The 24196-nt window shown below is 40.8% G+C and overlaps 1 protein-coding gene across 4 annotated transcripts in view; it reads right to left on the reverse strand.

Annotated features, from left to right (window-relative positions):
* Positions 1-356: 356 nt before the first annotated feature.
* The window catches only part of ANO8 (anoctamin 8), an 82148-nt gene continuing 58308 nt past the window's right edge, over positions 357-24196 (reverse strand). For 2 of the 4 annotated variants that reach the window (XM_069964398.1, XM_069964400.1), the window contains exons 12-17: positions 23971-24045; positions 11797-12534; positions 8187-8378; positions 7821-7952; positions 5423-5533; positions 357-2463 (exon numbers count right to left, since the gene is read on the reverse strand). In XM_069964398.1, the coding sequence (XP_069820499.1) occupies positions 1816-2463; positions 5423-5533; positions 7821-7952; positions 8187-8378; positions 11797-12534; positions 23971-24045 (1896 nt within the window). In that variant the 3' untranslated portion in view covers positions 357-1815. The remainder of the gene's footprint in view (positions 2464-5422; positions 5534-7820; positions 7953-8186; positions 8379-11796; positions 12535-23970; positions 24046-24196) is intronic. The other 2 variants (XM_069964399.1, XM_069964402.1) reach the window with 2 other exon arrangements.

Here is a 24196-nt window from a genome sequence, read left to right on the forward strand (position 1 = left end):
TATTCCAACGGCCATCCAGCGATACGAGCCTATGCCAGACTTCTTGATTCGGGACTACTGCTAAATACATCTAGGTGAGCTGCCTGCGCTGGGCCCGGCGCAGGCAACCTCACTAGGCTCCATATACACACAATTTTTATTTTATCTTATAGATTTTATCCATTTTTATCTTTATACTAGTTAGGCATTTATATGTGATTTTTATGTATTTCCTATGCATATAGACTGCTTTCTACTACTAGGTTTACCTTACTAGGTTTTTTACAGCGATGACCTACTATCAATATGATATATAGATTCAAGCAATAAATGTTGACGTACAATTTATACAGGTGCACAAATCATATGTCTTGACAGTGTTTGTAACACACCACCTGCTTCTAGAGAGCCCTCTATATTGGTACATACTCATTTATTCATTTATATCCTGTGAGCGCTGGGAATAGTGGTGCACTCGAAGGGGGTGGACTCCATTCGTAGGGGTTAGGTGTAGCAGACCTTTACTATTTAATGTTTTAATGGACAGACAAACTAACAGGACCAACACTATGGTGTACTCTAAGACTTGGTGTCAGATACAGAACTTTATGGCACACCAATGAATGTGGGCACTAGACAATAGAGGAGATTAGTCTCTGTCTGATCCTGCAGATTTTTTTGTTTTTACAGATTCTATAATATTGGAAGATGAAGACAACAAAGTGTCAGACTGGTCAGTATACACTATGAGACACACACTCATGAGCACATTGTTTCAGTACAGAACAGGAAGCAGTGCATGTGAAACTGCTTCCTGTTTTGTGTATGTCTTAGGAGTTCTGACTGAAGCCATCACATAACAGGGGAAAAGTGCGGTGTGAGGGTGCTAAATTGTGAACCCCTTCATTCATTGTGCAGTTCTTTCCATTCACACATCCTATGACCGTCATATGATAAGACCTTTACATTTACTTGTACACTTAGGATGCCCCTAACTAATCAAAAAAGCTCTCTTATCTGTTTTGTTGTTGGCGATTTTCTATTAAAATGTACATACGGCCTCTAGATCAGCAAATTAGTTACAGGAGTAAAGAAGACAGCAGAGGTATTACACAGGTGTGAAGAGCTGCTGGTCTATAGAGAACTGTTGTAGAGACAAGGTGAATCCTCTCCACAGCCAGATTGGCCTGCAATAAGGCACTGCAGGAGAGGTTACCAGCTGTAATACCTGTACTGCATTCTCCTTTCCCTAACCATTGCCATGCAGCAAGAGCTTAGTTCAGGTTTGCTGTCTGTATCTGATCAGGAGGAAATAGACATGGTAATGTTCTGTAAATATATACTCTGCATCATTATACACCTCATCATTATTATGGGCTCAGATATGTATTGGATATAATAAGTTACTGTGCTCACCATGACATCATTATGATGAGAAGACAACATATATATGATACTCATCATCATTATCATCATCATGGTATAGCGCAGTATGTTTGAATAATGAAATCCGCTCAGTTAAAGTCTTGGAGGTGTATATGGATACTCAGCATCATAACACAGTACAGAAAGTTCATAATCCAGTAAGGCTGGAAGTGTATAGTGATACTCGGCATTACACAACGCAGCACCTTCTTGTCACAAGGCGGTACATGTGTATATATAGCATATTGCACCAGTGTAGCTCATTATGCAAGATGGCATCTCCAGATCATTGGAATTTTCTCTGATATGCACTTAAGACAATCTCAGCAGGAAAAAAAATTCCCCCTCCACCGCTTGCAGTGCTCCCATGCCCTGTTACAGAGGTGGAGGCAGTCATAAGGTCAAAGGAGCTCACTGTTTATGTGCCCTCCCCTGGTCATCTGCATCATCCACAGGTATGTCTTCTGAAACTCCATTCAACTGAGACTTTCCAGGAACTGTCCCATCTGATGAGGCTACTACGGCTGTTGCCCCACGAGGCTGCACGGAAATAGGCGCTCCTGTACCATTGCCTCCTATTTGCCCTTCACCTTTACCAAAGTTAAACAGCTTCCCGGGATGGAAAGGTTTGGTTGGAGAATGAGCTCTTTCTGGTGCTGCCTCCCTACGCGTTTCAGGAGATTTTAAAAACTTGAAACTTAGGAAGCTAGGTATTTTGGTATCTCCCCCTGGCGGTGACTGTGGGGATTTGGCATTGGTCCCTGACAAGAATTTGCTCTGCAGGGGTATAATTTGCTTTAGTTTAAGCACATTATTGCTGGCCAGCAGGGAGCTGGGCCTCTTCGGTTTGTCATGAGCACTCCCACCTTGGGAACCACATGGCTTAGTTTTACTTGAGTTCTTCTCATGTGTTTGAGAGTCCTGCCCAGATCTTCCCTCCTCTCCCCCTCTCTCACGTTCTTTTCTTGCATGATAATCAGCATGACGTTGTCGCTCTTCTTCCTCTCGCTTCCTGCGCTGTTGCTGCTGATACCGATGCTGGGCCTGACGTTCATGTTTCTATTAAGAACAGAGGAGATAGTAAGTCACTGTTTATCCAATATTCACTTATTGTCAGACTCTCTAACAAGAACTTTTCCACTAACTTGCATCAGTTTCTAAAGTGTGACAATAAGTGTACCGAGTTATTTGCATGGTCTTGAAGTTCACACTATTATTATCATGTGCTTGGACCCACTGTGATCCCAACATACTGTCAATAAAATCCGACTCTTTCACTTCATTGGAGTCTATGCAGCAAACAAGTCAGATGTCCCTACCGGTCTCAGGAGTGAGACTCTGTGCATTCAGTACCTTTCAAAGCTAGGTTCACACTGCATTTTTCTGTCTGTTTAATGTGTACATTAAAAGGAAAAAAACAGAAGCAAAACTGGATGGTAAAAACAGATGCTGTTGTATTCCATACTGCTGAATCTGTTCCCCATGGACTTGGGGGGGAGGGGGGGGGGATTTTTTTAACCCATTCCCTCCAAGGCCAATTTTTGTTTTTGTGTTTTCATTTTTTCCTCCTCGTGTTTAAGAGGCCATAGCACTTGCTTTTTTTTTTCACCTACAGACCCACATGAGCCCTTATTTTTTGCGCCACTACCTGTAACTTTAACTTTGCAATGTCAGATTATTTATTTTTGCATAAAATATGCTGAAAAAAAACAAACAAAAAAAACGCAATATTTTTATTTAGGGGGGTTTTGTGTTTATGCCATTTGCCTATGGTAAAATTGACCTATTATCTATGTTCTTCAGGTCAGTACCATTTCAATGATATGCAACTTTTACTTTCTTTGATGGCTTTTAAAATATTAAAACCTTTAAAAAAAAAAAAAACCCTAAATGTTCCTTAAAATTGCTCTATTCCCACCAATAGCCTCAGTCTCGGGCTGCAAAAAGCAGCCGTGATCGCGTGGTTAAGAAAGGGGTCACATCGTGGTCTTTTTCTGGACCTCCCCACCCGCAGCAGTACATACTGGTACGTCCTTCTGCGGGGAGGGGTTAAATATTGCAACGTAAACAAAAATAACATTTACAACATTTTTCTGGAAGGATGGGTTCACACTGACTTTTTGCACCCATTTCACTGTATCTGTAGCAATATGTTTAATTTTAATATACAGAAAAATGTGGTCAACCACGTCTATTGTGTTTGCTAATAAAAACTCACATACTCACAGCGGGATGTCAATCCCGCTGCGAGTATGTGTTCTCATAGGGATGAATGGCACTGGATCCGCAGCGGATCTGATACGTGTGAAGGCACTCTTATAGGGAATCTGTCACCAGATTTATGCTGTCATAAATGAGTTTAACTTTGTGATACATAATGTGATCTCAACAGTGTATCATTTACTTCTCAATATAGTGTAGTTTTCATACAAACACAGTTTATCAGGTACAGTGAGAGCTAACAATTATGTTAGGAATCCTCATATTCACAATTAGGCTGAGCAGGAGCGGGTGAGCAGGGTTAGCTTACAGCTCATGAATGTGGAGGACTCCAGGGTGTTTGCATGTCAAAGAGAGGACTACTAGCTCACAAGGTGTTCAGCTAGCACTGCCACGGATAAACAGTGAGTGTATAAAAATTACACCATACTGACAAGTAAGGCCCCCTTCATACATCGTGAAAATCTGTCTGGATTTCTTAATAACAATTCCCTAACCCAGTGGCGTAGCTACCATAGAGGCAGGGTAGACAGTTGCTATGGGGCCCATGCAGAAGGGGGGCCCAGGGGAGAAGGTAAGAGAGTGTGTCCTTCTGCTTAACCCTTATGTACTGCAGTGTGTAAGTGACCCAATGTTTACTTACATGCTGCAACACAAAAAAGGGTTAACAAGCAGAAACAGAGATCTCTGCTTCACTGCACTGATAACCTCTGACCTCTGTTCTCCAGCTGCGCAATCAAGTAGGAAAGAAAAATGTGCGTGCAGAGGTCAGGGGTTATCAGTGCACGAGCAGTAAAGCAGATATATACATTATATATACATATACACACACACACACACATGCAGTGCTTTGTGTTGTGCGTAGGTGAGGGGGGCCCCTAAAATTTTTTGCTATGGGGCCCCGTGGATGCTAGCTACGCCCCAGCCCTGACCCATAGGGTAGTATTGGGCAGAGACACTCTTCAGGATTTTTCCTGAAGGATGTCCGTTCAAGACTTTTTTCGGCTAGAATTCTGGTATGGATGCCCCACCGAACCCTATGGGGGTATCTAGAATTCTGGATGCTTTCCTTGGCAGCCAGGCCAAATGTCACAAATTACAAAACAGGAGCTGATATGTTGGTTTAGTAGCAAATCACTGCTTACATTTGCTTATGTTAAAATATATCTACGTTGACCAACTTAGTCTGCACTCTGCAGCCATTATCCGTAGGTAAAAGACATGCCTATGGTGTTTTTTACTGTGCGAAAAGGTTGGCAGCACAAGGGACCAACTATGGTTAAAGGGGTTATCCAGCTTTTCAAAACTGATAATCTATCCTCAGGATAGCTCATCACTATTAGGTTAGTGAGGGTCCGACTCCCAACACTCCAGCTTATCATCTGCTTGTTTATGTGTGTTTCATTACTGCACTCTCTATACCTTTAGTTGCAACAGTGCAAAATTCTGCAGCATCGTGCATTTTACTTCAAAGATCATTTTACTTCAAACAGCCCTTTAAAGGAAAACTATCAGTAGGTTAGAAGTATCTAACCTGCTGATATGTCCCTGTAGTGCACATGGCAGGATATCAGTAGTTCACTTCATATGCTAATAAGGAAGGTTTGTTGCACTGGGTGCGTGGCTACTGCCCTCACCCTGATCCGCCCCTTCTAATGTATATTGGGGTGGCGCTCTGCAGTGAAGTTACTCAGTGACGTCACTACAGCCATCCCTTTAAAATCTATGCTCAGTATAAACATTGCAATGAATGCCAGGAAATGTAAACTAATATAAGTTTTATAGTTCTATTTTGTACCTTAAAGGCTTCTCTCCTTTGGTATTCCAACTTGGCCATTTCTTCAGCCACCCATCCAGGGATGTCTGGAATCACCACATGTATTATATACTTTAGAAGCAGTGCAAAATGCTGAAAGAAGAAGCAAGTTAAAAAAAAAATTAAAAGTGCCAGCTTTTTTTTAATTTGACTTAAAAGGGGTCCTTGGTAGAGATGAGCAAACCGGATTCGGGTTCAAGTCGATCCGAACCCGATCGTTCGGCATTTGATTAGTGGTGGCTGCTGAACTTGGATAAAGCTCTAAGGTTGTCTGGAAAACATGGATACAGCCAATGACTATAACCATGTTTTCCACATAGCCTTAGGGCTTTATCAAAGTTCAGCAGCCACCTCTAATCAAATGCCGAAAGTTCGGTTTCGGATCGACTCGAGCAAGCTCGAGGTTCGCTCATCTCTAGTCCTTGGTAATAAATAATATGAGTAAATATGCAAATCCCATCCTTGACACGGCATGCTTTGTTTCTCTACTAGCATTCTTGTTAAAAGGTAATGTGTCATCAAAAAATGATTTATTACTTAAATAATGTTTTTATTTTAAACATATTTTTAAAGAATTTTTGTTGACTTTTTTAAAATTTTCCATTTTTCTTTGTACAGTATATTATAAAATAATCCTGAAACATAGAAACATAAAAGACTGTCGGCAGAAGAAGGCCACTAGGTCCATCTAGTCTTCCCATTTAGTATTTTCCTTCTTATTATCTTAGGATAGATATATGTGTATTCCAGGCATGTTTAATTTCTGTTATTGTAGATTTACCAACCACATCTGCTGGAAGTTTGTTCCAAGTATCTACTACTATTTCAGTAAAATAATAGTTTCTCTCGTTGCTTCTGATCTTTCCCCCAGATAACCTCTCACTGTGTCCTCTTCTTCTTGAGCTCAGTTTTTAACTAAAAACACTCTCCTCCTGAACCTTATTTAGTCCTTTAACATACTTAAAGGGGTAGTGCGGTGCAAAAAAATTATTCACAGAATAACACACATTACAAAGTTATACAACTTTGTAATGTATGATATGTCTGTGAATCGCCCCCTTCCCCGTGTCCCACCACCCCCGCCCGTGTACCCAAAGTGTGTGGTGCATTATACATTACCTGATCCGTGTCGAGGGCCGTCCGCCATCTTGTGCCAAACGTCATCTTCGGACGGATGGCCGAATTCCTGCCGCCGCCCCCCCTCCGCCGAGTCATAACTGTGCTCAGCCGCGATTGGCTGAGCACAGTTATGCTCAGCCAATCTCGGCTGAGCAGCTGATGACGCGCCCGCAGTACCGGGTACATGGGCGGGGGTGGTGGGACACGGGGAAGGGGGCGATTCACAGACATAACATACATTACAAAGTTGTATAACTTTGTAATGTGTGTTATTCTGTGAATAATTTTTTAGCGTCGCACTACCCCTTTAAAGGTTTGAATCATGTCCCCCCTTTCCTCCAGACTATACAGATTCAAATCCTTAAGTCTTTCCTGATATGGTTTATGCCTCACACCCTCCACCATTTTTGTAGCCCGTCTTTGGACCCGTTCTATTTGATCATCGTCCTTTTTTAGGTGAGGTCTCCAGAACTGGACACAGTATTCCAGATGTGGTCTCACCAGAGCTCTATAAAGCGGGATCACAATCTTCCTCTACCTACTGGTTAAACCTTGCAGTTTTCATTCTCACCACTGGGGCTAAAACTAAGCTGAGACTTTCTGTTGTGTCTGTAGTTATAAGAGGAGGCTGCTGTAAAGTGATCTGTACAGCATTACAGCAATATGTGACAGCATCATAGAGCTGGCATATATATAAATTGTAATAAATCAGCACTGGTGGTGGGGAAAAGGGAGTGCTCTCTTAATGCCCCCCTCTTGCCCATCTGGTAAGCAGGACACATACCCAGCAATATACTGTACAACAGATTTGCTTGCACAATATTTTGTGACCTGTTTCTGTATGTGCAAGTTTGATAGATTCCACCTATGTGTCTTGTATATTTTTTATATTTAGTATAAATGGCATAATCTATATTTTCTCCTTAAGCCCCTATAACACGGGGCGATTCAGAGACACAAGCAAGTAAGCGCCTTTCCCCACTATTACACGTGTCGGCAGCAAGCTGGTAAGAGTCGGGGAGGGGGGGCTGATAGTTGCCTTCTATTACACAAGACGATTATCAGCCGTAACGGCCAATATCTGTCAAATACGGATGGTAATCGCTTCTTGTAATAGGGCCTTTATATTTTATAGTACAGCTGACCTGTCCTCATACTATGCTCTTATGCTCTTATAGTGCTGCATAGTCTATTATAAGAAATGATTTACAATCTTGGAACTGCCCTATTTCCAGTCTGTACATAAGACATGGTAACACACCTCTAGTACGACAATAAATATGATGGCTGTTTCAGGACCCAGCCATGGTATTAGTCGCTGAAGCTGCCCGCACTGTCCAATCAGATAACAGTTCACGATAATGGCAATGACGCCCATTGCTTCCATCACATTCTGCAAGAGAAAGACATAAACCTTATCCTCAAGCACGGCCATAATATTTCTTAAACAAAAGGCTTTTTTTCTGCAGTTATAATTGTTACTGATTTATATTCCAATTACAGTATATAAAGCTATATATAGCTTCCAGGAGACATCAACTTTCCCATTCTATTAGTACAATAGAGGACATCAAACCCCCTTTCTATAGAAATCTCTCAGTGCTGTCCACACCCACCAGCTCCTTACTTGCCACTGTCCTATACCATCCACACGGCGACCGAATGGTCTCTGGAGTCCACTGCACAGCTTGAAGGCATCACTGCGGATTTCAATGATGTTATTAACAAGGGCACATACTGCAGCGAGGGGAAAAGCAGATGAGAAGAGGACCACATAGCCAAACTGCACAAACATTTCTTGATAATCCTGGAAGGTATCCTAAGGAAAGCATGTGTATAATTATCAGATAACGTTATAAGACACAAGAAGAGCAATGAAGAACCCACAATCATAATCTTTATGTAGATTTTTACCTATATATAGATATTTAATACTGAAATACTAAATTAGGCATACTTTTCACTGAATAGACAGGTTGGCAGAATGTGTGAATATTTGGCTCTGGGGGTGTGACAGAGAGCTTTATAATCACCCACCCCCTGATCAACATTCACACCACCTTAGCCTAGCATTCACTCCAAATTTTTTTTAAAGGGATACTCTGTCAAAAAAAAAAATATTTTTTTTTAAATCAACTAGTGTCAGAAATCTATATAGATTTGTAATTTACTTCTATTTAAAAATCTCAAGTATTCCCATACTTATCAGCTGCTTTATGTCCTGCAGCAAGTATGGTCTGGACAGTTCCTGTTTCAGACAGAGATGTCAGCAGAGTGCTATGTGTCATACTGAAAAGAAAACATCACTTCCTGCAGGACACACAGCAGCTGATAAGTATGGGAAGACTTGTGATTTTTAAATGGGAAGAAAAAAACAAATCTATATCACTTTCTGATACCAGTTGATTTGAAAAAAATATATATTTTCGCTAGAGTGCCCCTTTAATAAAGTTTTTCCTGATCTGACAATTCAGTGACAAGTATAGATAGTCAACCAAAGAGGAAAAAACACGCTAGAACCAGTGGGACATAGCAAGACAGTAAAAGTACTGCTGGAATCGGGGAATCCAACTTAATTTTTGGACTAACCACAGGCCCTCTTTCAAGGCGTTATCTGGGCTTTAAAGGGAAACTGTCAGCTAGGAAAAATGTCCCAAACTGGCCACATGGCTACACAGCTATGTAAGCAATGGGACTATTAATACCTTTATTGTCTGAGGATGTAATCGCCTAAAATGTTTATTACTGCTCTTAAAGTATCACCTAAAAAAAGAAAACCTTTGACATGTCAAAAGTTTTAAACAGTCCAGGTCTGAGAGTTCTCCCCACTCTGTTTCAGTGAAATCAGTCAGCTCAATAGACCTGCATTATGAGCCTGACTAAACACGTGACACAGAGCAGGGAGAGAACCACGCTGAGTGCGGTCTTCTCCCGGCTCGTTCTTATGATTGGTACGGGTCTGAATACTCAGACTAGGACTTATTAAAACTTATGATACGTCTCTCTTACAAAAGTGTTTTATGATGACAGTGACACTTTAAGTGTCAGAGGCATTGCCAGGACACTGAAGTGTACTTTATTGCCCTTGCCACGTCTCAATGACACTCCATAGCTGTAACAAAAAGCAGATAACCACAATAAAAAGTATGCATGGTCTCACTACTTACAAACCTATGTAGCAGTTTGGCAGCTCTATCCTCAGGATAAGCCATCAATATTAGCTAGCACCCCTGCCAATCAGCTGTTTGAAGGGATCACCGCAGGCTTTTAAAGGTTTACAGTGGCTGGTACCTGCATATGCCCTACTATTAGCAGCAAAGCAAGGTACTGCAGCTTTATCCCATTCCCACTTGCTCTAGCAGTACAGTTCCTTCAAACAGGTGGTTGGTAATGATGAGGGAGGTCCAAATTCTAATGGTCTGAAGTATTTTAAAGAGGCATAACCCCTTTAAAATACTTAAGAGTCTTCCTTTGGCAGTAACTTTAATTCAATTAAAAAAGTCTTGCACTGTCAAAAGGAAAAGCTTTTGACATGTCATAAGTTTTGATTGGTTGGGGTCTAAGTGTTTACACCACGACCAATCAGAAGAACAAGCCAGAAGTCTGGGCTCATCATCCTCTACCCAATCTGTGTCACATGAGGAGATGGACGCATAATATAAGTCTGTGGAGCCGTCTCCTCACACAGACTCAGAATAGGGAGGGAAACTTGGGGCAGCTTATTCAACACTTAAACCCTGACTGATAAAACTTTTGATATGTTTCTCTGACATGTCAAAAGTTGTTTGTTTGTTTTTAAATGACAGATCACTTTAATAATCTTGTATAATTAAACAAAATGCACACAGGGTTTTAGAAGATGAATACTACTAGAGGGCATCAGTTAATATCACAAATCATGCCAGCTGGAAGAGTGGCAGAAAATATGACTAGTGCACATTAAAACATCAAAACTAATTTGCCATTTATAATTTATACAATACAACAGAAATTAGGTATCCACAAATCAGTTTGTTATAGAAAGTACTTGGGTAAGTACCCCTGGATGTTCCATGAGAAGTCAGAATTAGTACCAGATTTGCTGGGGAAAAAATAGCACAACAAGCAGTGTTTTTTTTTTTTTTTTTTTTGTAAATGACAGATGGCATTATACCCGATGTGGTCCATCAGACATGGTTTATGTCCATCGTATAACGAATAAGGTCCTTTTCATATATCTGTTAATAATTATAATTGCTGCTGCGCAAAGGGGGGAGAGAGAGGGAGGTCTGGCGGTACCTGAACCTCATCTCTATTATTACGCATCCCAATTGCAACGCTTTCAGGGATGGAACCTAGTGGAAGCTGATTTTACAAGGGATATACTCTCCAATGCTCTTAGTGAAGACTCCTTATTAAAAGCCTTGGAGGTGTAAAAATTTTGTACATACTCTATACCTAGCTAGCAAACTGATCGCACAAACATTGGTTGGATGAGCCTACCCCCCACCCCCTCCAGGAGGCAGAGGATTGCCAAGATTAAATGGCTTATAGCTTTGAAGAAAACTATATATCTTAAATGAGGTGCCTGTAAAAAGCTTTAAAAAGTCACATAGCTCAATAATTTATCACTATCATCACCCATTGTTTCCAAACATTGTGTCCTGCTGTGATAGGAATAGACACACTAAGGGGAAGATTTATCAAACTGGTGTACAGTAGAATTCTCTTAGCTGCCCCTAGCAACCAATCAGATTCCACCTTTCATTTTCCAAAGACTCTGTGAGGAATGAAAAGTAGAATCTGATTGGTTGCTAGGAGCAACTGAGACAATTCTACTTTCAAGCAGTTTGATAAATCTCCTCCTTTATGCCATAGGGGTCAGACATTACAATGTGTGTTTATATGAGATCAATCCCTGACCCCTATCCTGATGAGAATCTTGTGGGACTGCATCAAATAAGTTTTTTTCTTTTTGGCTCACTATATGTATACACTTGCATATGCTGAATGCTTTTTTATTATGTTATAGTTTTCTGTTACTCACTATGTGTACCATAGTTCAAGATTTGAGGGTAGGGAAGACAATGTTGGGAAAATTTTCTTCACTTATTTTGTATTTTTTTTTTTTTGCAAAATTTACATGATTTAAAAAATGTTATAAATATATACCGATGCAGGTGCACAAACTGTGTGATGCAATTCATAATAAGCAAATGTAGTTCTTAGTACAGTGCAGTCATCTAACTATATCTCACCTCATACTTTTTCATACAACTTTCAACCTCTGCTTGAGTCAGCTTTGTAGGATAATGGTCATCTGGAGGGTCCATCCATGATTCTCTTTTTTGCTTTCTTAAACTTTCTTCATCCTCTTCCTCACCTTCCCTGCTTAACTCTGGCTCAACATTTAGCCTTTTCTTTCTTCTCCTATGTGGCCTCAGCTTGACAGCAGCTTCCTGTTCCTCAATATCTTGTAACTCCCCACTGACTTCTTTCTCATCTTCTTCATCATCATCATCCCCCAACTGGAAAACTGATGCTGGGTCACTGCCCTTCTCCACAAGTGTAGGACTTCCTTCCTGTAAAAAGCCAATATCATCATCCTGTTGAGGCAATATGCTCTCTTCCACACGCTTTTCCTCTTTTTCCAAAAAGCTAACCCTCTTTAGTTTCAGTCCACAATCCATGATGCTTTCTTCCTCTAACTCCTCCTCTTCGGAGACTCCTTCCTCCTCTTCCTCTGGCACGCCACATCCTCCATTCAAGCATTTCTTCCTATTTCCAATGCCAGGCTCTAGAGGGTCACCAGGTGTCCTTGCATGGCGCTGAGGGAGTGCATATTTCTGCACAAGTCTCCTTAGTGCATACCGAACAAAGAGCATCATGGATCTTGGATTAATATCTCCTTGCTGCACTTTCTGGTACAAGTGGGGCTGTGCAACTTCCTTCACATTCTGTAGGAATTGACGTATAACTAGGAGTGTGGCCAGCATCTATGGCAAAGAAAGAAGAAAAGACATATAAGGGTGCGTTCACACCTACAGGATCTGCAGCAGATCTGCAGCAGATTTGATGCTGTGTTCAGTTATTTAAATGAAATCTGCTGCAGAAAATCAGCTGCAGATCCTGTAGGTGTGAACGCATCATAAAAAGTCACTATAGTTTCTACAAACACCAGATATAGCACTACTGTTTATTGTTATGGGATACATAAATATAGCTAAATATTAGGTGGTCATAAGGTTCAGTTCAAAATTAACTGCAGGAAACTGCAAATTGATCCTCCTCCCAACTAATGTCTAGTTGTTAGGACAAGAAAAAGTTGCATGCATTGAAGACAGAACCACTGATATTAGCTGATAAATGCGAGCAAGTCTCTAGATATCACAGCATAATTTTGGACAACATTTGTACTGGCTGGAATTCTTTTGTTTAACCAGCACAGTCAGAAAATCTGCCTTCCGGAGACTGGACCTGGATTTCTGGTAAGTTCAGCTTTGTTTTACAGCATGTTAACAACAACAAAAAGAAATCAACATCTACTGGTGATTTAGATTTTGAAAGTTAAAATGACAGGTACACTTTGGGGAGTACATTGGGTATATTCCTGGGTGTATATTATTAACGTGCCTGAAAAAAAAAAGATGTGAACAAAACCTAAAGGCCAAAATTTAAAGGGCACATAGGGCACATTTAAAGCTCAAGCCTTCTATACTGCAAGATAAATCCATCCCTGACTATCTCTTCCAGCAGGAAGGAAGTGCTGAAGTAATTCGTGTCTTCCACTCAGGCTATACTAGATGGAATGGAGTGTGTAGCCGGCAAGAAAATTGGATAAAAGTGCTCTGTGCTGTTCAGAGACATTAATTTACAAACTGAGGTGAATATTCTACAGAGGTTTTTTATACTTGAGGAACACTTCAAGTCACATTTATTTCTATTTTGTACTACTTCAGCTTGACAATATACATATGTCACAATATGTGTCTCTTAATGGCAGGCTTTTACAATCATTGACTTAACAGCTGCAATGCACATGGTTTTATTGTGAATTGCCACTGCTTTGACCATGACAATAAATAGGAGGATGTTCAACTTATAGGTATGTCCAGTTTCCAAAGTGCCAAAACAGTCTAAGGCTATGTTCTAGATGTCCGTCTATTGATAAGGACGTCTGCAAATAATGATCATGATCATTGTTTGTGGCAGTCAGGGGCGTAGCTAGAATTCATCAGGCCCCATAACAAAAACTGTATGGGGCCCCATGAATCCTATACGCCCCGCCCACTCACCCAGGCCGTTGCAGTCCCAGAGCTTGATGGTGCCAGTGGCTGCCTCGCCAAGACACAGCGATCACTGTCCTGGGGAGGGCCTAGTGGATATAGTCACTCACTGTTGGAGAGCTGTCAGGACGATCGCTGTAGAGGCGGGGGATCTCTCTCTCTCTCTCAAGGCTGGGTAATGGGGCTTTGGAGGCGGAAGATGAGGTAGATGCAAATGTGTGGTTACTCATTATTATAATTTACTGGAGTTATGGAGACTGCATGTCTGTTTCTGTGTTTGCTGTACACTCTAATGAATTGTGATTTACATTTATCATGCCTTACCATTTGTCTTACCATTAGTGTAAAGGTCCAGGGGCAGACACACTATATATTTAACCTGTGCAGCTGTATATGGGCTCTGAAGGCAAGGAAAACTACTGCCAGGGTACAATCACTGGTGGACTGGCTTACCAGTGAGAGATTGTCTGGACAGCCATGCAGCCGGTCTATGGGCAGCACCCAACTGTCAGCAAATCAAGGAGTGCTGAACTAAAGCATACCTCCCTCAGTGAACCAGCTAAGTGATAGAACATTCCTAATTTAGTATACCTGCTATTTCAGCAGTGATTAAAGGGACAGTGACCAAGGAAAACTATATTCAAGTGTAAAAGCAAGGAAGCAGTTGCACAAACCTGCTGCTAAGATAAGAGGGAAACCTTGATTTACCTTTCAGGTACCTCTGGAGGGGGATCTTCTGGAGGAAAGTGACAGGCTCACAGATTGCAGTTACACAGCCTAAGCTATCTCCGTCACGGTCATTTGATTAAATTTACCAGCAGCTGCAGCAGCAGAATTATCAGCAGCTGTCTTACATGTTCACTGCCATATCAGCCAGATGAACATAATTTCATTTTAATTGGACTGCAGACAAATGGCCGACCATTTCTGTGTTCTGTATGGGGATGGTTCAGCTGCAACCAGAGATTTCTGGTTGTGGCTCATCTGTCCTACAACAAAGGGGTTGGTTGGTGAATTTCTATCACTCCCCAACCCCTATTTCACAGTCGGGAGAGCCCAATAGAATCTATCCTCCCCTCTGGCTACTGCTGTGTCTTCAGGCCATCCTGCCTCCTCTGGCCGTAAATCATTCTGCAGGAGGCGGGGCTACAGGCTGAAACCACAGCCATGGTCACAGAGTGGGGCGGGTGCAGATAATGTCACATACCCACCTCTGGGACACAGCCAGACATAAAAAACATTTTTACTGAAAAAAAAAACCTAATCACACAGCATTGCTGAAGGTATGTATGCTTGTGCAATAGGCAGCCGGAAACTGGCAGCACAGATATAATGCATATCCGAGCTGTCAGTTTCCCTTTAAGGCTCTGCCCATTAGAACTAATGCAACCATTCCTAATATGCCTGCCAGTGCTGGCCTTTTTTTACAATAAACATAAATCATTCCCCCTTTGTGCTGCACAAGATTTACTAAGTGCTTAGTAAATCTGGGCTGTCTGAGATGGACGCAAAAATATACACCTGCTCCGGAGGCGTATATCAGAATAAATCTCCTCCCCACCTTGCAGCCTTTAGGCAGGTGGGGCTGTGCCTGGTGAATACAGTGGCAGAGAGGCCACTGTGTGCTAAAATTTGTGATTATTCACCAGACGCAGGGATGATAAATCTCCTCCAGAATGTTTAAAACTGAGCTACCTTTGTGTCCTGAATTACAGTTATGAATTACACATAAAAATAATCCATCAAATATATAGTTAATGTTTATATTTAAGTCTTATGTATGCTGTGCATTTTTATTTTTGCCACTCCTACGGTCTATTTAGTCCCCATTGTGTTGTTCATATTTCTTCATTTCACCAGTAGATCGACCTTTTTTTATCAGTTAGTTTACTCATCTGCAGCAGATGCAATCAGCATCCATCTTCACTGGGCTAAATGAAATCACTTCCTACATTTGGTCTTTTTTTTTGCTTTTGCTAAAGACCAAATGGCCTTAGTGACGGAGTCTCAGCCGGTTTGCACCTAGTGAGACACCTAGAGGTCAAATGTATAGCATCGTATTTCATATAGAAAATGGGCAAAAAAAATTTATGAAGTAAATTGCAAAGATGTAGTATATCACCTCCCTTGATGATTTAACATTATTTATTGGTAAGGACAGTACCATTGTATAGTATATAAGGAAGAAGGTAGCCATGTCTGTAAGTGAATCTGTACTATTATAAGACTACACTATACCTTTAAAAAGCTGTATGTCTAAGCATTCTTTGTACTGAACACGCTGCCTTACCCTTGATGCAATTACTATGTTCCGTGCACTCAGCTCTGCCTTTAATATAACCACAAAAAGTTTTTTTAGCCTCCTTCAGGCAATGATAAAGTCTAGCACCCTCAAGAAGCTCACAAAATCCCATTTTATCCTATGCAGCTTGTAAATCAAATGCTGAGATTATTGTAGATCACCAACTAAGAATAGGAAACACTGCCAAATCTGTTTGTTATCCTTTACAAAGTAGTGTTTCCATTATTTTCCTGTCATCTCTTCTGTATAGAAACTGAAGTTAATACATATTCCAAATTATTAGATAAGATATAATACTACACTGATAATACACACTGCAAATGTTAAAGATTTTTTTTTCAGTTTTCACAGCAGACATTTCAGCAGTCTTATTGGGCTCATGCTTTCCAGCCTAGCTGTATAGACTTTTTTGGACGTTTTTCAGATTTAAAAAGGAAAATTTTTCAATGTTTTATACCTCAAAAACACCCAGACAAACTGTGCACATAGATAACTGTGAGAGTTTTGTGTTCCTGCAATACACAACTGTACATTGGTAACAGGAGAACAGATTCTTAAATTGTTAAAAGAACCTTCCTATAAAGCAAAAGGATTTAATCATTAAATAAATCAGAATAAGCCTGACCTAGGACTACTACAATGTTGCTACCTTAGGGCCAGTTCACACGGAGTAAAAGAGGCGGAATACTGTGACCAAACTCTCCGTCGTGGAATCCTGTCAGCCTCATTATCATACAGGTTGTCTATGGGAGGGTTCTCACGCCTCTCTGCTCAAAAAATTGACATGTCAATTCTTTGAGCAAAGAAGCGCGCAGAGCAGAGAGGCGGGAGAGCCCTCCCATACACAACCTGAATGACACTGAGGCTGGTGGGATTCCATGGCGGTGAGTTCAGCAATTCCAACATAATTTGTCTAAGGGTCCATTTACACAGAAAGATTATCTGACAGATTATCTGCCAAAGATTTGTAGCCAAAGCCAGGAATGGATTTGAAAAGAGGAGACATCTCAGGTTTCCTTTATGACCTGATGTCTGTTTATAGTCTGTTTCTGGATTTGGCTTCAAATCTTTGGCAGATAATCTGTCACATAATCTTTCTGTGTAAATTGACCCTAATCCTAAACAATGTTTATCAAACATAGCTACAGGTATTGTGGTTCCACTACGCCACCTCCCATTCTCATACTTTAAATCTGAAGAGGCGTCGGGTTGATCTGAGAAGCCCCCTGAGGACGATGAGGAACAGATGAAACTGGAGGGTAAGGAAAGGGAGAAGGGCATCTTTAATCTGACGGGTGAAGCTGTGGGGTAGAGAGAAAACGAGCAGGAGCTGCAGGGTAGTTAGGAAGGGAAGGTGTAAGGTGAAGGAAAACATAAGGGAGAAGAGAGAAAGAAAAAAGAAGAATAAACAAAGAAAAGTGGAAAAAAAGAACAGAATAAAAAAGGGTTAAAGCAGAATCACATGTTTGAGTATTAGGGAGTTAGTTTTTTTTTCCGCAAACTAAAAAAAAAAAGTGTTCTAAGTAAATGGGTTCCTGTGCAATTCAGATTTGGAAGGAGCAGCATGATATGGCAGCTCCTACTGCTGCTGAAACAACAGAAGCCTCATCCCAACATTTCTGGTATAGTATGTTGTACATAGTAAGCTTATATTTTGGTGTTATATTTGCCTACAATAAAGAAGCACTCAAGAACTTTTTTACAATGCTAACACACCAGCAATATTCCTGCAGTGTAATTTATTTCATCCCAGCTCAGCGGTAGCCATACACATTCCATGAGTTGTGTCATGTGATTGCCACTTCCACTAAATTACAGACAGAATCTCCTTTCTGGCTGACTTTCTGTTGACTATGTGATAACATTATCCATGGCCGGCCTTTGGGGTGTGCGACCTGTGCGGACAGCTGGGGGAGGGGCGCTTCAGCAGACAGCTGCACATCTAACTTAAGGCCCTATTCCACCAACAGATCTGTCTACAGATTATCTGCCAAAGATTTGAAGCCAAACCCAGGAGTGGATTTGAAAAGAGGAGAAATCCAGGCTTTCCTTTATGACCTGTTCTCTGATTATAGTCTGTTCCTGGATTTAGCTTCAAATCTTTGGCAGATAATCTGTCGTCAGATCTGTTGGTGTAATAGGGCCTTTAGAAATAGAAGTTAAATGTGCTGTCTGTCTGCCGGCCTTCTCCTCCCATAGTAGGTAGTTTGCGACGCTCCAGCAGACAGACAAACACATCTAACTTCTATGTCTAAGTTAGATGTGCAGCTGCCTGTCGGAGTGTAGTTGTGTGGGGGGCTGGGGGTGCTTGGGGCTGTAGTTGAGTGGGGAGCTTGGGGCTGAAGTTGTGGGGGGGGGGCTGGCTGGGGGGTACTTTTTGTATGGCTGGGAGTAGTTGTTTGTATGGCTGGGCGGGTAGTTAAGTGTATGGCAGGGGGTCGGCTGATGGGTATTGAATGTCGTCTGCAGGGGTGGGAGGCTGAAGGACCTTTATGTTACCTTAAGGGAGGGGGGGGGGGGCACCAAAAAAAGGTTTCACACAGGGCGCCATTTACCCTTAGGCCGGCCCAGACATTATCGCTCATAAAATTCCTTACAGACCTCAGACACCCCCCCACAAAGCTTTGCCCTGTTTCTTTCATGTATAGAGTGCTGCTAAAGATATCTGCCCTAAGGGTTCTTTTGGAAGGCCCAACATGTGCTGATCAGCTAGATTGGCACTCGTATAAAGAAATGATTAATCGTGTGGCCGGGCAATTTTATGCATTGTTATCGGGCGCACATCCACTGTTTAGACAGTGAGGTTGTTAACAATAATGAGCCCTTGTAAAAAGGCCTTAAGAGACCAGGAGGGGAATTCCTACAATGTTTAACTGCAGGTATAAAACTCCACTGACTCACAATGCCTGTCCATACTACCTACAAAATCTCCTGTGTATCCTATAACATGCAGCTCAACTGGAAAACAAGGAAGAGGGACACCTTCTGGTGCAGTATTGTTAGTACAGCTCAGAGTATCCTAATAAAGTGTAAACACATAGGCACAACTCTGCTAAAAGCCCTGACATAAGCTGTCACTGCTGCTCAATAAGGACCACCGGGGTGCAAACCAATAGTACAGTTAAACCAGCCACGACCAACTGGTAAACCATTTCCTTCCATAAACAGTAAGAGCAGATGACAAACACAAAAAAACAAACCTCCCAATACTGCTGCTGTAACAGATACCACTAGGAAGCAGTAGGTAGGAAAAATGATTATAAAATGTATATATATGGCAACTCTTTTCGACACAACAATACAATAGAGCCTTCTTCAAGCACATCCAAAAATAATCATATATTCTGAATCTAGAGACATTGGTGTGCAACCCATTTGCATAGCAGACGAACCTGTGGGAACAAAGACCTGTTAATTACCGTAACCTTGTTTTTCTCAGAGCTTGTTGCTTCCCCCGTGAGTAACAGAGCTCCACCAGATATGACATAAAGCATTACCTCTATCTAGTAAGCCAACGATAGCACAGTAGTGCAAACTTTTAAACAGTTTCAGACCTTTTGGCATCATAATGAGACAGGTTCAGTCTCCAGAATACTGTATGTGCACGGACAGTTTTCTGGGGTCATGTAAATGCCTCCTTAGGGTCCTATTACACGGAGCGATTTTTAACGATTAACGACTACCAATAAACAATGGCAAACGAGATTGTTTATCGTTAACCTGAAATCGTTCACCATATTACACAAAACGATGATCGTTAGTTACGATCGTTACTATGATCGTTTATTCCTTCTCATCTCAGCAAAACAATAAACAATGTGCAATTACACTGAACGATTAGTAAAAAAAATGCGGAACTTGAGCGAACGAACGTGGAATTACAGCGAACAATTAACAATGATTTTAGGTTCAGATCTAAATCAACAATCAACAACATACAAACGATTTTTCGATCGTTGCCTGCAATTACACAGAACGCTTATCATTTAAATTCAAACGATATAACGATTATTCACACGATAATCGTCCCGTGTAATAGGGCCCTTAGTCTGGTGACTGTCATAGACATAGGCTTCATAGATAAAGGTAATGCTTTATCTCATATCTGTCTGAGCTTTGTTACTCCTGGGGGAAGCAACAAACTCTGGGAGGGAGCATGAAAACGAGATTAGGTAGTTAACAGGTCTTTGTTCCCACAGGTTCGTCTACTATATAAATGGGTTGTACAACGATGTTTCTGGATTCGGAATATGCTACTCTTTTTGGATTTTTCTTTATTATGAATTGCTCTTTTGAAAACAAATATTGTGAATATTTTCTTTTGTAAACAATTATTATCTACCCTTAACCCATTCTGACGTCCAGGGATGTAATCATGCATTAAGGGGAATACAGAGAGGGCTCACAACGTGACCACGGCTATTAGCCAGAGTGGCCCGATCACCACACTGGCTAATTAACCATTTAAATTCTGCAGTCAAAACTGACAGCTGCATTTAAATGATTCGAAAAAGCCATCACCTGGGATCTAGTGGAGGGATAGCCTCCCTGCGACAGTTTCTGCTGGGCCGAGACTTAGCTCTGCAATGACGCTGATCCTGGCTGGGTACTTAATTACAAAGGGCTCCAGTAGCCCATTGCAGTGATCACAAAGTTGCTAATATGCAAGCAAGGTATCAATAGAAAGAACAGATCATGGTGTTAAAAAGTGACAACTCATTAGCCCCATAAACCAAAAAGTAAAAGTGTTATAAAGATGGTAATAGAACGATTTTAAACATATTTTAAGTTTTAATTTTTTAAAAGCAGTCAAATAAAATAAAAGTTATATAAGTTGCCTATCATTTTAATTCTACTGACTTGAGAATGGCATAAACACGAAACCCCCTGAAATAAATAAAATGCTTTTTTTTTTTAATTTCACTGCGCAATTATTATTATTGTTTTTTTTTTGTTTTAGAGAATATTATAAGGAAAAATTAAGTCTGTCATTGCAAAGTACAATTGGCGTTGTCAAAAATAGGGGCTCATAAGGGTCTGTAAGTGAAAAAATGCAAGCACCCTGGCCTTTTAAATGCAAGGAGGACAAAACAAAAGTGCAAAAATGAAAAGTGGTTAAGGAGGGAAGGGGTTAAACATTGGATCACTCCATGTACACTGAATTGGAGTAACCGAAAAGTAACCAAAAGTAATCCTGGGCTCTGATGGCTACTATTTAAAGAAGTACTCCGGGCTGGGGTTATTTTTATTGTATGGCCAGGGAAGGGGTGGAAATAGAGGCTGCCGGTCACTTACCTCCCCAATTCATCGGTCATAGCGGAGTCCCAGCTCGACCGATGAACGGCTGAGCTGTTTTGAGATGTCACGTCTCAAGCCGCAGGTCAGACCAGGAAGCGGCAGCAGGATGGGAGAACGGGGTGGCGCGATCTGGGACCCGGCGCTAGAACTGGGGAGGTAAGTGACCGTTGCCCTCTATTTCCACCCCTTCCCCGGCCATACAATAAAAATAACTTCAGCCCAGAGTACCCCTTTAAGGTTGTACCGGTGTAATATGGATGTGCTTGAGGAAGGCTCTATTGTGCTGTTGAGTCAAAACACAAAGCCTACAATAAATATATTTTATTTTTTTTTGCCTAGTTACCAGGTCCCAGTGCTGTATGTTATAGCAGCGGCATTGGTGCTTTTTTGGCGTCTGTCATCTACACTTAGGGTCCTATTAGACAAAGCAATTTTTAATGATTAGCGATATACAATAGCAAACGAGAGCTACCCCAAATTGTTCACTATATTTCACAGAACGATAGACAATAGTTAGGATAGTTGCAACAATCGTTTACTTCATCTGAATAATGTGGAATTACAGTGAATGATTAATAAGCAATTAGCAAACAAATGTGGAATTACAGTGAAAGATTATCAAACAATTAACAATGAGGTTCAGCTCAAAAGATGCGATTAACTACACACAAACAATTTTTTGATTGTTGCCTACATTCACACAAAACGAGTATTGTTTAAATTTGAATGATATAACGATTTTTCACATGATAATCGTGGTGTGTAATAGGGCCCTTACTGTCTGTGGAAGTTAATTGTTTACCTGTTGGTCCTGGCTGGTTTTACAGTACAATATATAATAATAAAAGGGGAAATAGGAATCAAGATGGCAGACAACCCATGAATGGCATATCATATAAAATTGGTAAGCACAAGGCAAACGCATGAGCCTTCACAATATTATTATTATTATTTTTAATAATAACCTATTTTGCACTAACAGAAAAAATCCAGAGTGCTTCTTTAATTCAATCTAAGGAAGCTGCAAATGAGAAGCATCATAGTAAAAGCTAGCCTGCTATCCATAATGTTTTACCATCTCGTTCAGATTTTATATTACATATCATTATACACAGAACTGACGGATTGTCTCCATGACTGAGATACAGATGTGACAGTATCTGGTGACTCCGAAATCTACAAATATTAAATTATTAACAAATTCTATAGGATGTAAGGATTTTTAGTAGCATGAGTAACATGTCTACTAGACACAATTCTACAGAGGTATGTAGTTTCACTTGTCCACTTTATTTCACAAGTTAAATAAAATTCATAGTGGTTGCTCCTTATGAGATTAAAGTACGTTTCTAGTTGAGGTCCTTTTGCATGTGATTCTGCTTTAATCTGGGCACGGTTGATCTCAATGTAAGCAGCACAATGAGTTTAAAGAGAACCTTTCAGGCCATTTATGCTACCCGCCTGCTGCCTACCCACTGCTGCTTGCAGACTTGCATATCATGAATACATAAGACTCCTGCCTCACAGCACCAGCTTTATGCTACAATGAATAGAATGTAATGTTTATGGAAATAAAACACGTGCACACGTAAGTGACACACCACTGAAATCAGCATGTCTGTCACTGCTGAGGGGGCGCACAAACAGGATGACAGATTCTCTTTAATGCAATCTTCTACATGCACACTGAAAATGTCCATACCCGGCTGTGAGCTTAATAGTAAGGGACTGTAAACAGTATGGCTGAGTTTTAATCCTCCGGCAGCCCGGAAGAACCACAGCATTGATTGAAAATAGTGGATGATTAACGGCAATTGAACTGGGTTTGCAGTACAAAGCCAGGGGCAGGCGATATTACATTCAAGCTGATGGTGCAATTTACAGTCTTCAACAGCAACATAAGCAAGACTCAGCATTCACTGTAAACAGAGAGGAGTTATAGCCAAAGATGGACGTTCTACAGTAAAATAATCCTCAGATTAGCAGAGTATTTCTAGAGAAAAAAAAAATCACTAACACTGAACTTATCCTTTAAGCCATTTCATTTCCCAGACATGCAAGGCCGTCCCCATCACACAGTGACCTTGAACATGATTAGAGCAGAAAGAAGGCGGGAAAAGTGCTTGATGGTAAAGAGAGCTGCACCAGATCAAGTATGCAGAAACAACCAAAGAAACAAGCATACAATCCAGACCATAGGCATCATTTTATTACAAATCTAATGGAATAAAGAGACAAATCTACAAACCATGTCACAGCACAAACGCTTATAGACTGCACTCTCCATGTATATTTGTATTCTCGTGTATACTAAACCCTCCATAAGGCCATACAAAAGATTTTGGCTTTAATTACATAGTAAAGCTAAAACATGTTTTATCTGTTAAAACATGGTGTGTTGGTGCACACAGGTTAGTAATACAGCCTTTTTTTTTTAGAAAATGATAAGAAGCAATGGCTCAAATGTCAATCATCACAAAACCAATATTGTACCATCTATAAATGCAACATAAAAGGTGAAGCCAGGGAAGGATGCCCCCACTTACCTCCTTGAGTCGCTCCATGTCCTTGAGGTAGAAACCGATGTAGAAAAGACTTAGGTAGGAATTTACAAACTGGAACTTAATAAAAAGAAAAAAAAAGAAAAAAAAACAGCTTGTCATTTGTTGTTTAAAAGGAATTGTGTCCCCACCTCCCACACCAGAAACAGTGCCATAGTGCAGCTAGATGGTGCGAAACTGCAGTACCACACAGCCCATAGACAATTCCTGT

Source organism: Dendropsophus ebraccatus, chromosome 3 (genome assembly GCF_027789765.1).
Source record: "Dendropsophus ebraccatus isolate aDenEbr1 chromosome 3, aDenEbr1.pat, whole genome shotgun sequence".
NCBI classification, from domain to species: domain Eukaryota; kingdom Metazoa; phylum Chordata; class Amphibia; order Anura; family Hylidae; genus Dendropsophus; species Dendropsophus ebraccatus.